Here is a 15000-nt window from a genome sequence, read left to right as displayed (position 1 = left end):
CAATACTTTGACAGCCTTTTTCTCAGCTTCAATGTTTGCGTAATTACTGCACTTTGCTTTTGTAGGGCAGATTAGGGGAAAGGTTTTTTTTATACAGGAAGAGGGCAGGATATACTAGATAGAAAAACAGTTTTTTGGAAAGAATTCACCAGTGAAGAAAGGGGGGTGTAAAGAACGTTCAAATAAACTTACAGATCATTTTAAGTCAGAAGATACACTGTAATGACTGATTCTGTCCGGCATAGGGAAAGACATTGCATCCCGTCGTTTTTGCAAGCATTTACCAGTGAAGAATGACGGGTGTAAGAACATTTTAAATAAACTCCCAGAGCAATTTGAAGCAATCATCAAAGTCAATAGATCCACCCTAATGACTTTGCTATTCTGTGACATAGTGAGACCAATGGCAATAAATAGACATTATTAAACAATGACTCTGTTTCTTTAGAGGTTACAGCTACATTTGTGGACAGGGACGGATCATGACTCCATGGGCCCCTGGGCATGATAACAAGAAAGGCCCCCCTCCATGGGTGCTGCAAGTGTACAAATTGATATAGGGCTTCCAGATGTGACAGTCTTTGTTATTGTGGGGTCAGCCAGCGGTGTAGTCTACTTTTTTGAAGTGGGTATGCTGTATATTCTCAAATTTTTTGAAGAAGGTATACTGTATAGATTTATGCCATTCTAAATAATGGATCAATCAATTTTAAGTGGGTATACTGAAATCCCTGAAATTTAGAAGTGAGCATACTCTGTATACCTGCGTTCTACGTAGACTACACCACTGGGGTTAGCCCCCTGAGACATTTTCAACCCACAGTTGTTTGTGGTGCTATTTTAATGCATAATGAATTATATTATAATTATTATATTGTTATGATAAATAATAAGTTAGGGCCTATTTTCAGAAAGTTGTGGCCATCGAAGGGGGCCTCCTAAATAGGTCCTACTGAATATGAAATTAGCATGAAACAAGCCAGCATTCACAGCTCAGAGAAATATGCATTAGCTAAATACTAAATGCTGTTAGGAGGAAATAGCCAACTGTAGCAAGCCAAAACTGCAAAGTTTCCTCTCACAATTGACTGAAAATTATTACAGATATCCATTTTACACATACATCCACACCATAAGCATGAAAACACACCATATCACGACGGCAGATAGAACATGCAACACTGTACCTCGCGGGTAACTCGCGCTAATTAATTTGCGGTAGGAGATTACTTCCGTGATTGAAATGACACAATGTTTACACATAAATCCTGCCTAATAGTACACCTTACCGCATTAAAACACCAAATAGGGAAGCGTACTCACGTTTCTGGACACACACAAGAAAGACACAAGATAACTAAACAAGATGTGAATATCCAAACACCATTTGAGTAAATTTAAGAATAATTTTCCCAGACCTCTCGCGGCCCACCTGCAATGCCGCCGCGCCCCACCAGAGGGCCGCGGCCCATAGTTTGAGAATCGCCGGTCTAGGGATTCAGGGCCACCTTGACTCTTGGGCCCTTTGGCCTGGGCCCAGTAGGCCCATTCAGTAATCTGTCCCTGCTTGTGGGCTACAGGCCAGTCGTAATAGCAGCAATTTGAGGGTAATTTGTAATAATCCACTTTAAAGGTGGTTGAATGTCTTGCTTTCAGCGATATTATTGGAGATTAGTGCTAGATTCCTTCTGAAATATCTACCACATGTCCTGCCAATGCAGCTGATGCATGCATAACTGTAGGGAAGGCAAATGCATTTTTGCAGATCTGTAAAGAGAAATAAATGAACCCCTATGTGGGTCAGTGTGTTTTTGCTATCAGGGAAAATGTACTGACTGGATTAGAGAGTGAGTGAGTGAGTGAGTGAGTGAGTGAGTGAGTGAGTGAGTGAGTGAGTGAGTGAGTGTGTGAAAGTGATTGAATGAATGAAGGAATCATTTAGTTAATTCATTAATCTGTGATTTGATTAATGGAATGAATGGATGAATGGATGAATGAAAGCGTGTTTTTTTTTTTAAAGTTAAAACTTCCTAAAACCTGAAAGTGCACCAACTGTGTCCCAACTGCTCAATTCTGTGTTTGGTATTTTATAGTTTCTGGACTGCAGAACAACATGGCCCTGTCTGCATCCTCCATGACGGCTGGGCTTTCTGCTGCCAATGCAGGTCTGCTCCTTTACATTAGCATTCAATGTCTAGTAGACTGTCTATGATAACTGTCAAAAACAGTCAGGTTTTAAGATATGTTGAAAAGGGCACGCATGGCCGAATTAGACATAGTAGGCTACCTTACTTGTGTTGTGCAATCCTGCAACTATATATAGTATGCCTGATTTTTGCTCTGTGAAAGTGTAAATTCTGTTTTCTTTTTTTACATGTAGAAGGAGAGAGGTGCCGCACACTCACAAGTTAAATAAACAGTTTTTAATGTAATTCCTTTTTTACATAGACATTTTAGTTATGGTTATCAGTCCTAATGCACAGTACTGCAGCCTACTCTAGGTGTACACAGTTGTACTGACATGCAGTTGTTCTCACAGTCTATGGAATGCAGAACAACCTGGCAGCTACCACAGGGGGCGCTACCACTGCCAATGGCCTCAGTGCTCACACAGGTAAACCATGCGAAACCGAGGAAGAAATTTGCTGTTGAAATGTGCTTTTTTTTGGAAATGGGCCTATGAATGCACAGTTAGTGATGTTTGCTGAAGAGCAAAGCTATTCTAGCTTGAGACCTTTGTCATTTCCTAGACCAGTGTTTCTCAACAGGGGTGCCGGGGAAACGTGGCTGATGAATAAATTATGAAATATAATACGTATTTGTCTAAATTGATAACTTAATGCTAGTCAGTGTAATCTTTCATCTGCCATTTACGCACAATAAAGTAAATATCTCTCCCCAGTCAGCTGCAATTTCGAACGCAGGTCGTGTGACGTCTCCAAATGTGTTACTTTTCTAAGCTTTTATAGTATCGGATGCAATGCCATGTTACAGCTTGTTGGTTTGGGGTGCCTTGAAATTTCTCAGTAATTGAAAGGGTGCCTCGCCTAAAAAAAGGTTGAGAAACACTGTCCTAGACCATAAACGTAATAAAGGGTTTTTTATAGGTAGTTTGTACATTATGGCACACACTGAATTTCTCTTTCAAGTTCCATGTGACAGAAGCGTTGGGGATTGCTTTTAATCATTAATTATAGTGTGTACTGTACTTGTGCTGTGTTTTCAGTGTTGATGTGTTTTTGTCTGTGTTATACAGCGTATGGAGTGCAGAAGAATGTTGGAAGCACTGTTGTATCCACCACATCAGGTGAGGGGTTTGTAGGGAGTAACATTTAACTTTTCTTTAACCTTAGAGCCTTAACTTTCTTTAAGCTCCTGCTGTTTCCATTCCTATCAATTCCTATGAGCATTCAAGAGAGAAACACAAAAATGACTTACTTTGATTATATAAAATGTACTACTTTTCTAACGCTTGTTTATCCACACAATTAGACATGGAGAATGAGAGAGAGAGAGAGAGACATAGGGGGGGGTATATTCACCAGAGTTGTGTAAAGTAGAAGTACCCTTAAAGATGTTATTACAACACTAATATAATATGACATTACAAATTTGAATCCATGTAATCATACCGGTAGTGTTCTAATTCCATTCATTAGAGTACTTCTACTTCTACTTTATACAACCCTGGTATTCATATTCAATTCAATTCAATTCAGTTCGATCAGCTTTATTGGCATGGCAAAAAGGAAATGTATTGCCAAAGCATAAAATACAGTTAACATGTACTAATTCAATACAGTAAGCATGTACTTATTCATTTATACATTAAACATGTACTAATTCATGAATACAACACTTACCCATGCTTTCATTACTTCCCGTCTGGACTACTGCAATGGGGTACTGTATGGCCTACCCAAGAAAGCCTTGGAACGACTACAGTACGTTCAAAATTCAGCAGCCAGAATTATATCTCGCACGAAGCGGTGGCAACACATCACTCCCACACTCAGACAGCTTCACTGGCTCCCAGTGAAGTCCCGCATTCAGTACAAAATTCTCCTGCTGACATACAAATCACTTCACTCTCTTGCTCCTCAGTATCTCTCTGAACTCCTCCAACCCCACTCCCAGTCCAGGTCTCTGCGGTCTTCTGAAAAGGACAATCTCATCATCCCCCGAGCCAGACTCCGTACTGTTGGTGACAGAGCTTTTTGTGTTGCTGCCCCCACGCTCTGGAACAATCTACCTCCCAACATACACCAGGCCCCACACTGGCTACATTCAAGAAGCACCTGAAATCACATCTATTCACAGAGGCATATGGACTTTAACTTCACTGGCCCATCCCCTGCCCCTTCAACCCCGCCCCCCCCCCCCCCCCCGCCCCCCCAATGTAAAGCGACCTGGGGTTCCTTGAAAGGCGCTACATAAAACCAAGTTATTATTATTACTATTATTATTATTACGTGTGTGGTATTCTTCACATCTCTATTCTGTCTCTCTCCCAGTGCCCAGCAGTCCTACGGTGAGCGATGACGTCTTCACTAAGGACTACAGGTTCATGATGCTGGAGAAGGAGAACGCCCCGGCCAAGAAGGAGACGGAGAGGCTCATCATGTCCACCAAGGACACCGGCAAGCAGTTCACTACGGCCAGCGGTCAGCAACGCACGCACGAGCCACATGCACACGCACACACACACACACACACACAAACGTGCACACATTCACACACACACGCACGCACGCACGCACGCACACACGCACGCACGCACGCACGCACGCACGCACGCACACACACGCACGCACGCACACACACACACACACACACACACACACACACACACACACACACACACACACACACACACACACACACACACACACACACACACACACACACACACACACATTCGGCCTAAGCACCTCTTCAGCGTCTTACAGAGGATGTGGGCCAAACTAAATGAAACACAAGAATTAGAGGATGTGGCTTTTCTTCAAGAAATGTACGGTATGTGGTGTGTATGATGTGTTCTTCTTATGTCTGATTTGCGTAGCCTCGTCCTACGCTGAGGATTCCCTGAAGAGGGAGAAGATGATGGTGTCCAGCACCACCACCGAGACCTCCACCGCCAAGGCAGATACCAGCAGTGAGCAGCACTTTTACTCTTACAGTACTACACTGTATATTCACACTTCACACTATAAAGTACAGTACTATACTGTATATACACACTTAACACTATACACTACAGTACTGTACTGTATATACACACTTAACACGATAAAGTACAGTACTACACTGTATATTCACACTTCACACTATAAAGTACAGTACTATACTGTATATACACACTTAACACTATACACTACAGTACTGTACTGTATATACACACTTAACACGATACGTATACCTACACTGTAAAACCTCCACCGCCAAGGCAGATACCAGCAGTGAGCAGCACCTTTACTCTTACAGTACTACACTGTATATTCACACTTAACACTATACATATACAGCACCTGTACAATACTGTACTATATTTACACACACTTAAGATTATACAGTACTGTACTGTAAATACACACTTAACACGATGCGTATACCTACACTGTAAAACCTCCACCGCCAAGGCAGCAGGGATGGGCAGTATTGCTATTACATCTAATTGAAATACATTTTGAAATACAAAATACTATTTTGTATTTTTATTTCATGTAAGTGAATTACATGTATTTGTATTTTGTATCAAAATACTTCCCTCCAGTATTTTGTGTATTTCACAAAACTACTAAATACAAATACTTTGTTCTAAAGAATGTTATTACACAATATGAACACAAGATTGTGCTGTAAGTTAAAAAGTATCAGAGCCTCTTTCTTTCTTGTTGTTTGAGCTTTTGTTTGTTTTCTAATCATCATTTCATATCTCAGAATTTAATTGTTCAATTCATTTCATTGTGTAAGTCAAATTGGTAGTTTTTGTACACAATGTTTTTTGTTGTATTTTGTTGTGTATATTGTGTGTTGAAAATACAAAATATTGTATTTCGATATTAGATACTGTTACAGTTATGTATTTTGTATCTTATTTGTAACATTTTTTGCTGGGTATTTTGTATTTGTATTGAAAATACATGTAACTGTATCTTTGCCCATCCCTGCAAGGCAGATACCAGCAGTGAGCAGCACCTTTACTCTTACAGTACTACACTGTATATTCACACTTCACACTATACATAAAGTAAGCTAGACCTCCACCTTTAGACTTTTTAGACCCCTTTATATGACTGAAAACATCATCTGTTGAAACAGTTGAACTTGTTTACATCTTGAAGGGTCTTTAGTTGTTTGCACCCACTCTTATTCTCCACAGAAATCTGTCTTTCTCCTGCCTTTTCAGATTTGTGTGTATTTTGTTTGTTTTTCAGTCTCGTTCACAAAAGCCTCCACTAAGGACAAAGCCACATATGCAGGTAGGGTTCTTGCACCCTCTCAGCTATTCTAGTGACATGTGTGTGTGTGTCTGTGTGTGTCTGTGTGTGTGCGTGCTTGCGTGCATGCGTGTGCGTGTGCGTGTGTTCATGCACATATACAATGGTGCACAATAATCGAAGAGAAGACACTGGAGCAGCACAGATGAGATGCTTTTCTTTTTTAATCATGGACTCTGATGAAGATGGTTTTCCATTGAAACGTTAGTCCCTAAAATGTTGTGTATGCACCAGATGAAAAAACAGAAGCACGTGGAATCCTTTTTTTTGCACAATACTTAATCTTTCTCAAAGGTTATCTGTCTTTTTCTGAGCTCTAAACTCCACATAGTTTCTCCATATTAAAGCAAACAATACATGTTTATTATCTTTTTGACGGTCACCTTTCCAAACCGAACTCAGTCAGAATAGTCTCTCAGGTGATCTACAGAGGCTCTGCCCGTTCCTCCAAACATACTAAGTGTGTCTGGCTGCATCATGGATGGAAGCAAAGAAAATTCTGAAATATTTTTCACCCCCCTTTTACAAGTTCATGAACCACTGAACCAATTTTGGAAACATTATTTCAACATTATTTCAACGTTGAAAATAAATGACTTAGTTTTGCTTTAATTAGTCTCCTACAGGATGTGAGCGATTACCCATAGTCCTCCTCTCTGAAGTGCATTCTTTTCTGTGGGCTTTTGAAAATCCCCATGTAATTACACTGTAATTGCCAGTGAGTGGAGCCGTAATGGTCTATTCACTGTAATCTTTCTGCTTGTCTTATTGAATGCTGTTCAATTCAATGCCCAGGCCTGGTGGTGCTTGCAGTCACAGACAGTGCCTTTCATTAGAGACTAGAAAAAGAGCAATGTCCTCGCTGTTGTGTTAGAAATATGTGTTATGAAAAATGAATGGATATAACAAAAGGGAATGTTTTTAAAGATGGAAGATGCTAAAAAAAAGACAAGACCAACTATTAAACACTTTGCTGTTCTCATTGCTACTTTTAATGAGTAGAAATTTACTGTGCAGCTGCACTATGAAATCCTCTCTTTTCAGTTGTAAAGAAAAAGCCATATCATGATGGCATGTTATAAGATACTAGATGTTTTATTGTCATTCTGAAACATCATGTTTTGTGCTAAAAAAAAGGCTCTGGAATTCTGTGGAAAGTCTGTTTCTACGTAGTACAAGATACGGGATGTCCTACAGTATTGTCATGCACTCATAAACTTCAAGACGAATGAAGTTTTATGCTAAAAAAAGACCCTAAACAAAAAATGTAGGAATGTACACAGGGAATGTAATGATAATATAATAATAATACATAATAATATATGTAATAATAATAATATAATAAACAGTATCCTTGTAGCTGTTGTTAAAGTCTTGTCAAGGATTCCAAAGGCACACTGCTTGATAAAGTTAGAAAGCCTTGAAGCCGTAACTTATTTCCTTGAGCCAAACTGCACCTGCTTAGGAGAAAAAAGTGAAACAGCACTCCTTAATGACCAGGACCCCGATTCTCGGCAGTGTCGTTGCTAACCAATTAGCAACTTAGTAAGTTGCCAATGGGAAATCGCACTGCGACCAAGTAAGTTGCCAACTTAGTTAGCAACGACACTGTTGAGAAACGCACCCCACCACTCCTCAGTGAACAGTTGTTTTTTGTATCTGAATAATGTGTATGCGTTGTGTGTCCCTGTGTTCCTGTGGTGTAGAGATCCGTAAGGATGAGAGTGGCATGGGGGCGCTGGGCTTCTGCTCCTGGTGGAAGTGGCTGCTGGGGATGCTGCTGCTTTCTCTCCTCTCCCTGGGGCTCCTCTGTGGACTCATCGCCCTGGGTAAGCACACACACTGCTACACTCTTCTCTCTCTCTCTTCTCTCCCTTCTCTCTTTCTCTCTCTCTCTCTCTCTCTCTCTCTCTCTCTCTCTCTCTCTCTCTCTCCTCTCACTTCTCTCTCTGCTCTCTCTCCTCTCCTTGGGGCTCCTCTGTGGACTCATCGCCCTGGGTAAGCACACACACTACTACTCTCTGTATCTCTCTCTTCTCTCACTTCTCTCTGTATCTCTCTCTCTCTCTCTCTCTCTCTCTCTCTCTCTCTCTCTCTCTCTCTCTCTCACACACACACACACTTTTCCTCCTCTCGTTTCCTCGTCTCCTCTGTAATACAAGCAGGGATTGAAGTGTTTATGAAACTTAACTGGGTCTTTAACTTCTTTGTCTTCTTCTCCCTCCTGGTAGTGGTAGTGTCTCCACATCACCAGGGTCAGATTTAAGTGGCCTGCCCCCCCCCCACCCCGGAGAGCAAATTCTGCTGCAAATTTACATAGATAGTGTCATAATTACCAGCGAATTTCACTCAACAAAACAGATCAATATTTCAAAATTGCATCTTGTCACAATTCTGCAATTTTCACTTTTGGTCACTCAGGGGCCCCCTGGCACGTGGGGGCCCCTAGACTGCAGCCACATGTGTGCAGCAATCCGGCCCTGCACGTCACCATGTGTTAGCATCCCTAATAAGTGTGGCTCCTACTTATTCCTCTTGTGTCTATTCTCCCTCTCCTCTCCTCCTCCCCCCTCTCTCCCACCCCCATAGCGGAGGACATGAGGAAGCTGAAGGCCCGCGTGGAGGCCCTGGAGTCCGGCGTCGATGGCGTCGTCTCCTCCGCCCGCACCAGCCGTCTCTCCTCCTCCTCCTCCACCGTCAACATCATCGACCCGCTGGACTCCTCGTATGCCGCCCAGGGTCCCGGCATCACGCGCTCAGACAACACCATTCTGCTGGGGGCGGCCGGGCCTGGCGGTGCCGGTGGGGCTGGTGGAGGTATACTTTGACTTTTTTTAAGATATTTTTTTGGTCTTTTAGACTTTATTAGTGACAGGACAGTCGAGAGAGAGAGAGAGAGAGAGAGAGAGGAAATGAGCGGGGAGAGAGAAACGGGTGTTAGCATTATGCTGGTGACCTGGGTTCGATTCTGTCCCAAGGACCTTTGTCGATCCTTTCCCTCTCTCTTTCACTCATTTCCTGTCACACTCTCTCACTGTCCTGTCCTAAATTAACTTAAAAAAAGAATGTCATTAGCCCCGTAATGCATATGGGCCAATTCTCTCTGTGTTGAAAAAAATAAAACGTAACTACATCATAGCAACATTGATATGACATTACCGAGACGAGAGTCTTCAGTGACGTGTTACCTTAAGACTTTCCTTCACTCTTTTGCTAAAACACTCAACGATATCATAGCAGCATTGCTATGACATTAAGGACAACCCTAAGTAATAGATTAAGACTTGGTCATTACAATTTTGGGGACAAATTGTAAGAGTTATAACAGAGCCTGTACACAAAGGGGTTAATAAATTACATAATAAATCATACAGCGAAAAGGAATGTGTAACACTGTGTCTCTCACATCTTGTTTAATTCCGTAATTCCCGTTGTAATAAATTAATGTTTTCCCTGTATGAACAGGTGGTGCTGGGGGATATGGAGGTGCTGGTGCCGGTCCCGGTGCTGGTGGTGCGGCTGGTCCGGTTCAGGGTGCAGGGGGTGTTGGTGGGGGTGGAGTGGACCCAGTCACTCTCCAGAGGACCGTCCAGCACCTGGTCAGGGCTGAGCTGCAGTCGGACACCATCAGATGTGAGAAATTGTGTTTTTCATTGCTGCGTTTCTATACAACACAGAGAGAGAGGCAGACGGACAGACAGACAGACAGACAGACAGACAGACAGACAGACAGACAGACAGACAGACAGACAGACAGACAGACAGACAGAAAGACAAACAGACAGAGAGACAGAAAGACAAACAGACAGACAGGCACAGGCAGACAGAAAGACAGAAAAACAGACAGACAGACAGACAGACAGACAGACAGACAGACAGACAGACAGACAGACAGACAGACAGACAGACAGACAGAAAGCATCAAATGTGTGGTGCTATAAAGAAAGACGATTGCTACGTTTACATGATGTTTTTGATTCCGAATTAATAATTCCGAATTAGATAGTTCCGCTGAGTTCCCTTTGATCTTTCAATTTAATTCCGAATTGTGAAGTGTTTATGTGATGTTTTCAAAGCGGAATTAAGCTTCATTCAGAGTTCAACTGAGTTAATTCTGAATGAAATGTCCCATGTAAACGTAGGTCATAATAACAAAGATAGCCAAAGAAATATTACATTGTCTAGTGGACTGTGGTCCTCATATCAGAATCAGTAATGAGTGAGGGATGGTTTGATTGCGGACATCACAATAGAGCTGAGTAAGCTTATCTAATAGATTATCTGGCCTTGGGAGTCATTCAGCAAACACTGGATTGATTAAAGGAGATGTTTACTACCTTAAACAAATTCATCAATGTATTGTTCAAACAGGCATGTCCTTAATTCACAAAGCAATTAACTAACTAATCACTCATGTAAACAGAGTGAAAAGCCATCCATTATCAAAACATTATTAACATATAGTAAACATATAAAACATATAGGCATCATTAACCCACTGATGCTGGATGTTGCGTATACACAACATTGACCTAGGCGTCTTGGCCGGAGATGCATGGAGGCAGCATTTAGGCTCATGACATTTGAGATTTTTTTTTACATTACATTACATTACATTTAGCAGACGCTTCAGCGACTTACAGTCTAGGACATAACCATACGCTACTAACAGATAAACACATTCTAATCAAGGGTCTTAGCAACAAAGGGCGTAGGCATTTAGCAGGCTTTTTTTGCACTCGCCTTACTGTAGGTTAAAATGCGTTTATGTATTTGTTTGTCCATTTATATTTGTGTATTTTTTTATTTCAGCGTCACTGGCATCATCTTTCAGAGGGGAGAGAGGAGAACCTGGAACCAAGGGTAAACATAGCATGAGGACGCACGTGTACCGAGCATAACTTGATGAAGTATTGTATGACAGCACAGTGAAACTGTTGTTTATCCGCCTGCACGCGTATAGAGATAGAAGGCGTGGTTGTGGTGGGGCTGGGAAGGGTGATTGGTGGGAGCTGTATTACAAAATTGTATTCAAGTCTGCAGCACATATTGCAAGGGCTATTTCCATGTATATAGGTGTCTTATATGTTTGGTCTTAAAAATCTAACAGACAATTTTGTCCTATTTCAGGTGAACCTGGACATCCAGGATCCAAAGGTGAACTAAAATAAAATAAAATTGACTTGTTTAGCAGTACCTATATTTACAGTATATTTACTATATTAACAGTATCTATCTACTGCAGTGATTCTCAAAGTGTGGTCCGGGGACCACTGGTGGTCCGCGACAGAGCTCAGGTGGTCCGCAAGGGGATTTCTACTATTCCAAGACAAGCTAGCAGTAGGCTATTTTGTAACATAATTACAAAGCTGAACTTAACAGAAGTCTTATCACCAAAATAAGACAGGCTTGCAATGTGAATAAAAAGTAAATGATCTGCATTTAAATTAGCAGTGTCAAGTTAGCACCCGTCAACTGTCAATTCAGTGGTCCCTGAACATTTTTTGGGGCACAAAGTGGTCCTCGGTCTGAAAAAGTTTGAGAAACACTGATCTACTGTATCTGTGTACTGTGTAACATATTGCATTGTCTTCACAGGAGAGCCAGGGTTTCCAGGTGTACCAGGTAATATTATTTTATGTTGTCATGATTTATGTTCGCGTACAGTACACCTCTATCAACACCTAGAGGTTGTTGTGACTCTCTGTATATTTTATAGTGCTATAGTGCTTGTAGCGCTATTTTACTGGGGTGATAAAACTTGAAAGGATTGTTCGAGGTATTACACTCATCTTTGTTTCCTAGGGTTATATGTTATTTTTAAATGCCCACAGCTGTTTCCATTCCTTCCTACTAAAGTACTAAAACCTTTGAGTTAAAGTAGATTTTCCGTCATCTAATAGCGGGCAAGAACAACAAATACAATATCACTATCAACAACAACACAAATACAAACATGCTCTTACCTGTTCTCAATCAGGTCCTCCTGGTTTGCTGGGACATCCCGGACAGGAAGGACCTCGAGGCCCCAAAGGAAGTCAAGGTCAGCTGACAATCCTCTCCAAACACATCAAACACTGGCTTCTTTCCATTATCCTAACTCCCGTCCTCCTTTGTGTGTGTGTGCATGTGTGTGTGTGTGTGTGTGTGTGTGTGTGTGTGTGTGTGTGTGTGTGTGTGTGTGTGTGTGTGTGTGCGTGTGTGCATGTGTGTGTGTGTGTGTGTGTGTGTGTGTGTGTGTGTGTGTGAGTCTGTGTGTCTGTGCATGCATATGTGTGTGTGTGTGTGTGTGTGTGTGTGTGTGTGTGTGTGTGTGTGTGTGTGTGTGTGTGTGTGTGTGTGTGTGTGTGCGTGTGTGTGTGTGTGTGTGTGTGTGTGTGTGTGTGTGTATTGCTTATAGGTGATGCTGGTGCGGATGGGCAGCCTGGCCAGAGGGGTCGCGAGGGGCCGGCAGGGCCTCGTGGAGAGCCAGGACCCCCAGGCCTCGGGGAGAAAGGAGAAAAAGGTAACACACTGCCAACACTCAGTTTAGGAAGACAATTGTACACATCCCAGGAAAATGTGCAGGACAAAGGCTGACTGAAAGTTTGGAGTGAGGAGCCCGCTATTTGATGTTTTATTCCAGGGCAGGATTACGTTTCGACCATTGTCTTCAAGATGTCAAATCTGAGCAGAACAACAGAATAACACAGTGAATCACAGGCAGCATTACATTTACTGATTGCATCTACTGAAATTCAAAGACTTCCTTCTGACCTTGGGCTGTCGTCAGGGCCCTGAACTAACTTTTTTCCACCACCAGCCAAAATGGCTAGAAGATGTTAATCTCACTAGCCAAAGAAAATGAAAAGAATGCTGCACACTCTGCTCCATGTTTTATTGGTGAAGTGACGTTTCGGCCGTCTGGCCTTCTTCAAACTCATTTTCTTTAACATTTGTATGCTCAGGAAGCCAGCACCTCAAGAAAGACTTTATTGGTGTGCGATACCTCTTTTTTTCTAATCTCACTAGCCAAACATATACTCACTAACGATTCAAAGTGGCTAGTAAGTTGGTTTTCTACACCAACCAAACTGAAATTTCACCAGCATTTGGCTGTTTGGCTGCTGTTAATCACATTGACCTTGGCCTGCTATTGTCTTCCATAGGTTCCCCAGGGGAGGCGGGTGGTCAAGGGCCCCCAGGTCCGGCCGGTCCACCTGGTCCCAAAGGTAAGAGTGCCATTTGAGAAGATACAGGTCACTTATCAAATACCAAAGGTCAAAAGACCTCAATGTTACCCCGCTGGAATTCTGGGGAGCATTTCTCAAAACCATAGTTGCTAACTATGTTATCTCCTTTGTGGTTTGCAATGCTATTCCCCATTGGTAACTACCCAAGTAAGGCTACTAACTTTCTAACAACTACTGTATGCTTTCGAGAAACGCACCCCTGTTTTGAGTGCGGTGGTTATCCTGTCTTGGTATAGATGAGAGAAATCAAAGAGCATTCAATCTCGAGTGATAATGTGCCTCAAAGACCTCCAGGGTATTCATCCTGTTGCTTTTTCTTTCCCTTTCCATTCTGTGATGTTGTCTGTGCCTAATAATGCAATACTGACACAAATTAATTCTACTTCTGCCCAATTAAGGTGAAGCTGGCGGACATGGTGCCCCAGGTCTTCCAGGTGAGATGTGTGTCCCATTTCATAATGCTAGCATGCTAATATCGCATTTTTCGCGGTAATTAAAGAAACATTATTTCAGTAAATCATCTAGAACCAATGTCAAAGTCACCCTCATTGTCAAAAGTCTTATTTCCAGGATGTATAAGATTGTATTAAAATGTTTATTTTATTTTGTTTACAGGTGCCCCTGGTCCTCAAGGTTTCCGTGGAGATGTAGGAGAGCCTGGACCCAAGGGTAACTAGCACATATCTCCAGCAGAGGAGAATAATAATGCAATAATAACACAATTGCTACGTTTACATGAGACATTTCATTCGGAATTAGCTCACTTTAATTCTGAATAAAGCTTAATTCCACGTTGAAAAACGTCATGTAAACACCTCACAATTCGGAATTAAATGAAAAATCAAAGTAAACTCGACGGAACTGTTTAATTCTGAATTATTAATCTGGAATGAAAAATGTCATGTAAACGTATGTGTTGTGTCCTTTCACTAGTAGACTAGTATGTCACTAGTATTGTGGCTATGTTTTATTCCGTAAAGGGACACTGTGCAGGAAATGGTCAAAAGAGGTACTGCAACTATGCTGCTTATTGAAATTGGTCTGCCTATTGCCAAATTTGATCTTTACATGAAAGTTTACTAAGTATTAAACACATATTTTTGAGTATGGTCCAAGTACAGTCATTTTTGCAGCTAAAAATGGCTATTTTTGGAAATTCAAAATGGCGGACCATGGAGAAGATCCCCTTTTCATGTATGAAAAGTGATTTTTTTCCAGTCATAATGAATACTTAGAATTTGGTGGTGGTGGTAAGTATTCATGAAAAA

At 41.7% G+C, this 15000-nt stretch overlaps 1 protein-coding gene across 1 annotated transcript in view; it reads left to right on the top strand.

Moving 5' to 3' along the window:
* Positions 1–15000, top strand: part of col17a1a (collagen, type XVII, alpha 1a) — a 58524-nt gene that overhangs the window by 12711 nt on the left and 30813 nt on the right. The window contains exons 14-30 of the mRNA XM_063208641.1: positions 2094–2165; positions 2540–2614; positions 3257–3307; positions 4515–4664; positions 5063–5155; positions 6438–6482; positions 8207–8329; positions 9090–9317; positions 9966–10133; positions 11313–11363; positions 11631–11657; positions 12099–12125; positions 12481–12543; positions 12901–13005; positions 13649–13711; positions 14131–14166; positions 14348–14401. Of these exons, the coding sequence (XP_063064711.1) occupies positions 2094–2165; positions 2540–2614; positions 3257–3307; positions 4515–4664; positions 5063–5155; positions 6438–6482; positions 8207–8329; positions 9090–9317; positions 9966–10133; positions 11313–11363; positions 11631–11657; positions 12099–12125; positions 12481–12543; positions 12901–13005; positions 13649–13711; positions 14131–14166; positions 14348–14401 (1431 nt within the window). The remainder of the gene's footprint in view (positions 1–2093; positions 2166–2539; positions 2615–3256; positions 3308–4514; positions 4665–5062; positions 5156–6437; positions 6483–8206; positions 8330–9089; positions 9318–9965; positions 10134–11312; positions 11364–11630; positions 11658–12098; positions 12126–12480; positions 12544–12900; positions 13006–13648; positions 13712–14130; positions 14167–14347; positions 14402–15000) is intronic.

The sequence above is a fragment of the Engraulis encrasicolus genome, chromosome 1, assembly GCF_034702125.1.
Source record: "Engraulis encrasicolus isolate BLACKSEA-1 chromosome 1, IST_EnEncr_1.0, whole genome shotgun sequence".
NCBI lineage: Eukaryota > Metazoa > Chordata > Actinopteri > Clupeiformes > Engraulidae > Engraulis > Engraulis encrasicolus.
Note: the sequence above shows the minus strand (reverse complement) of the source record. Positions and strands in the feature narration are given on the sequence as shown.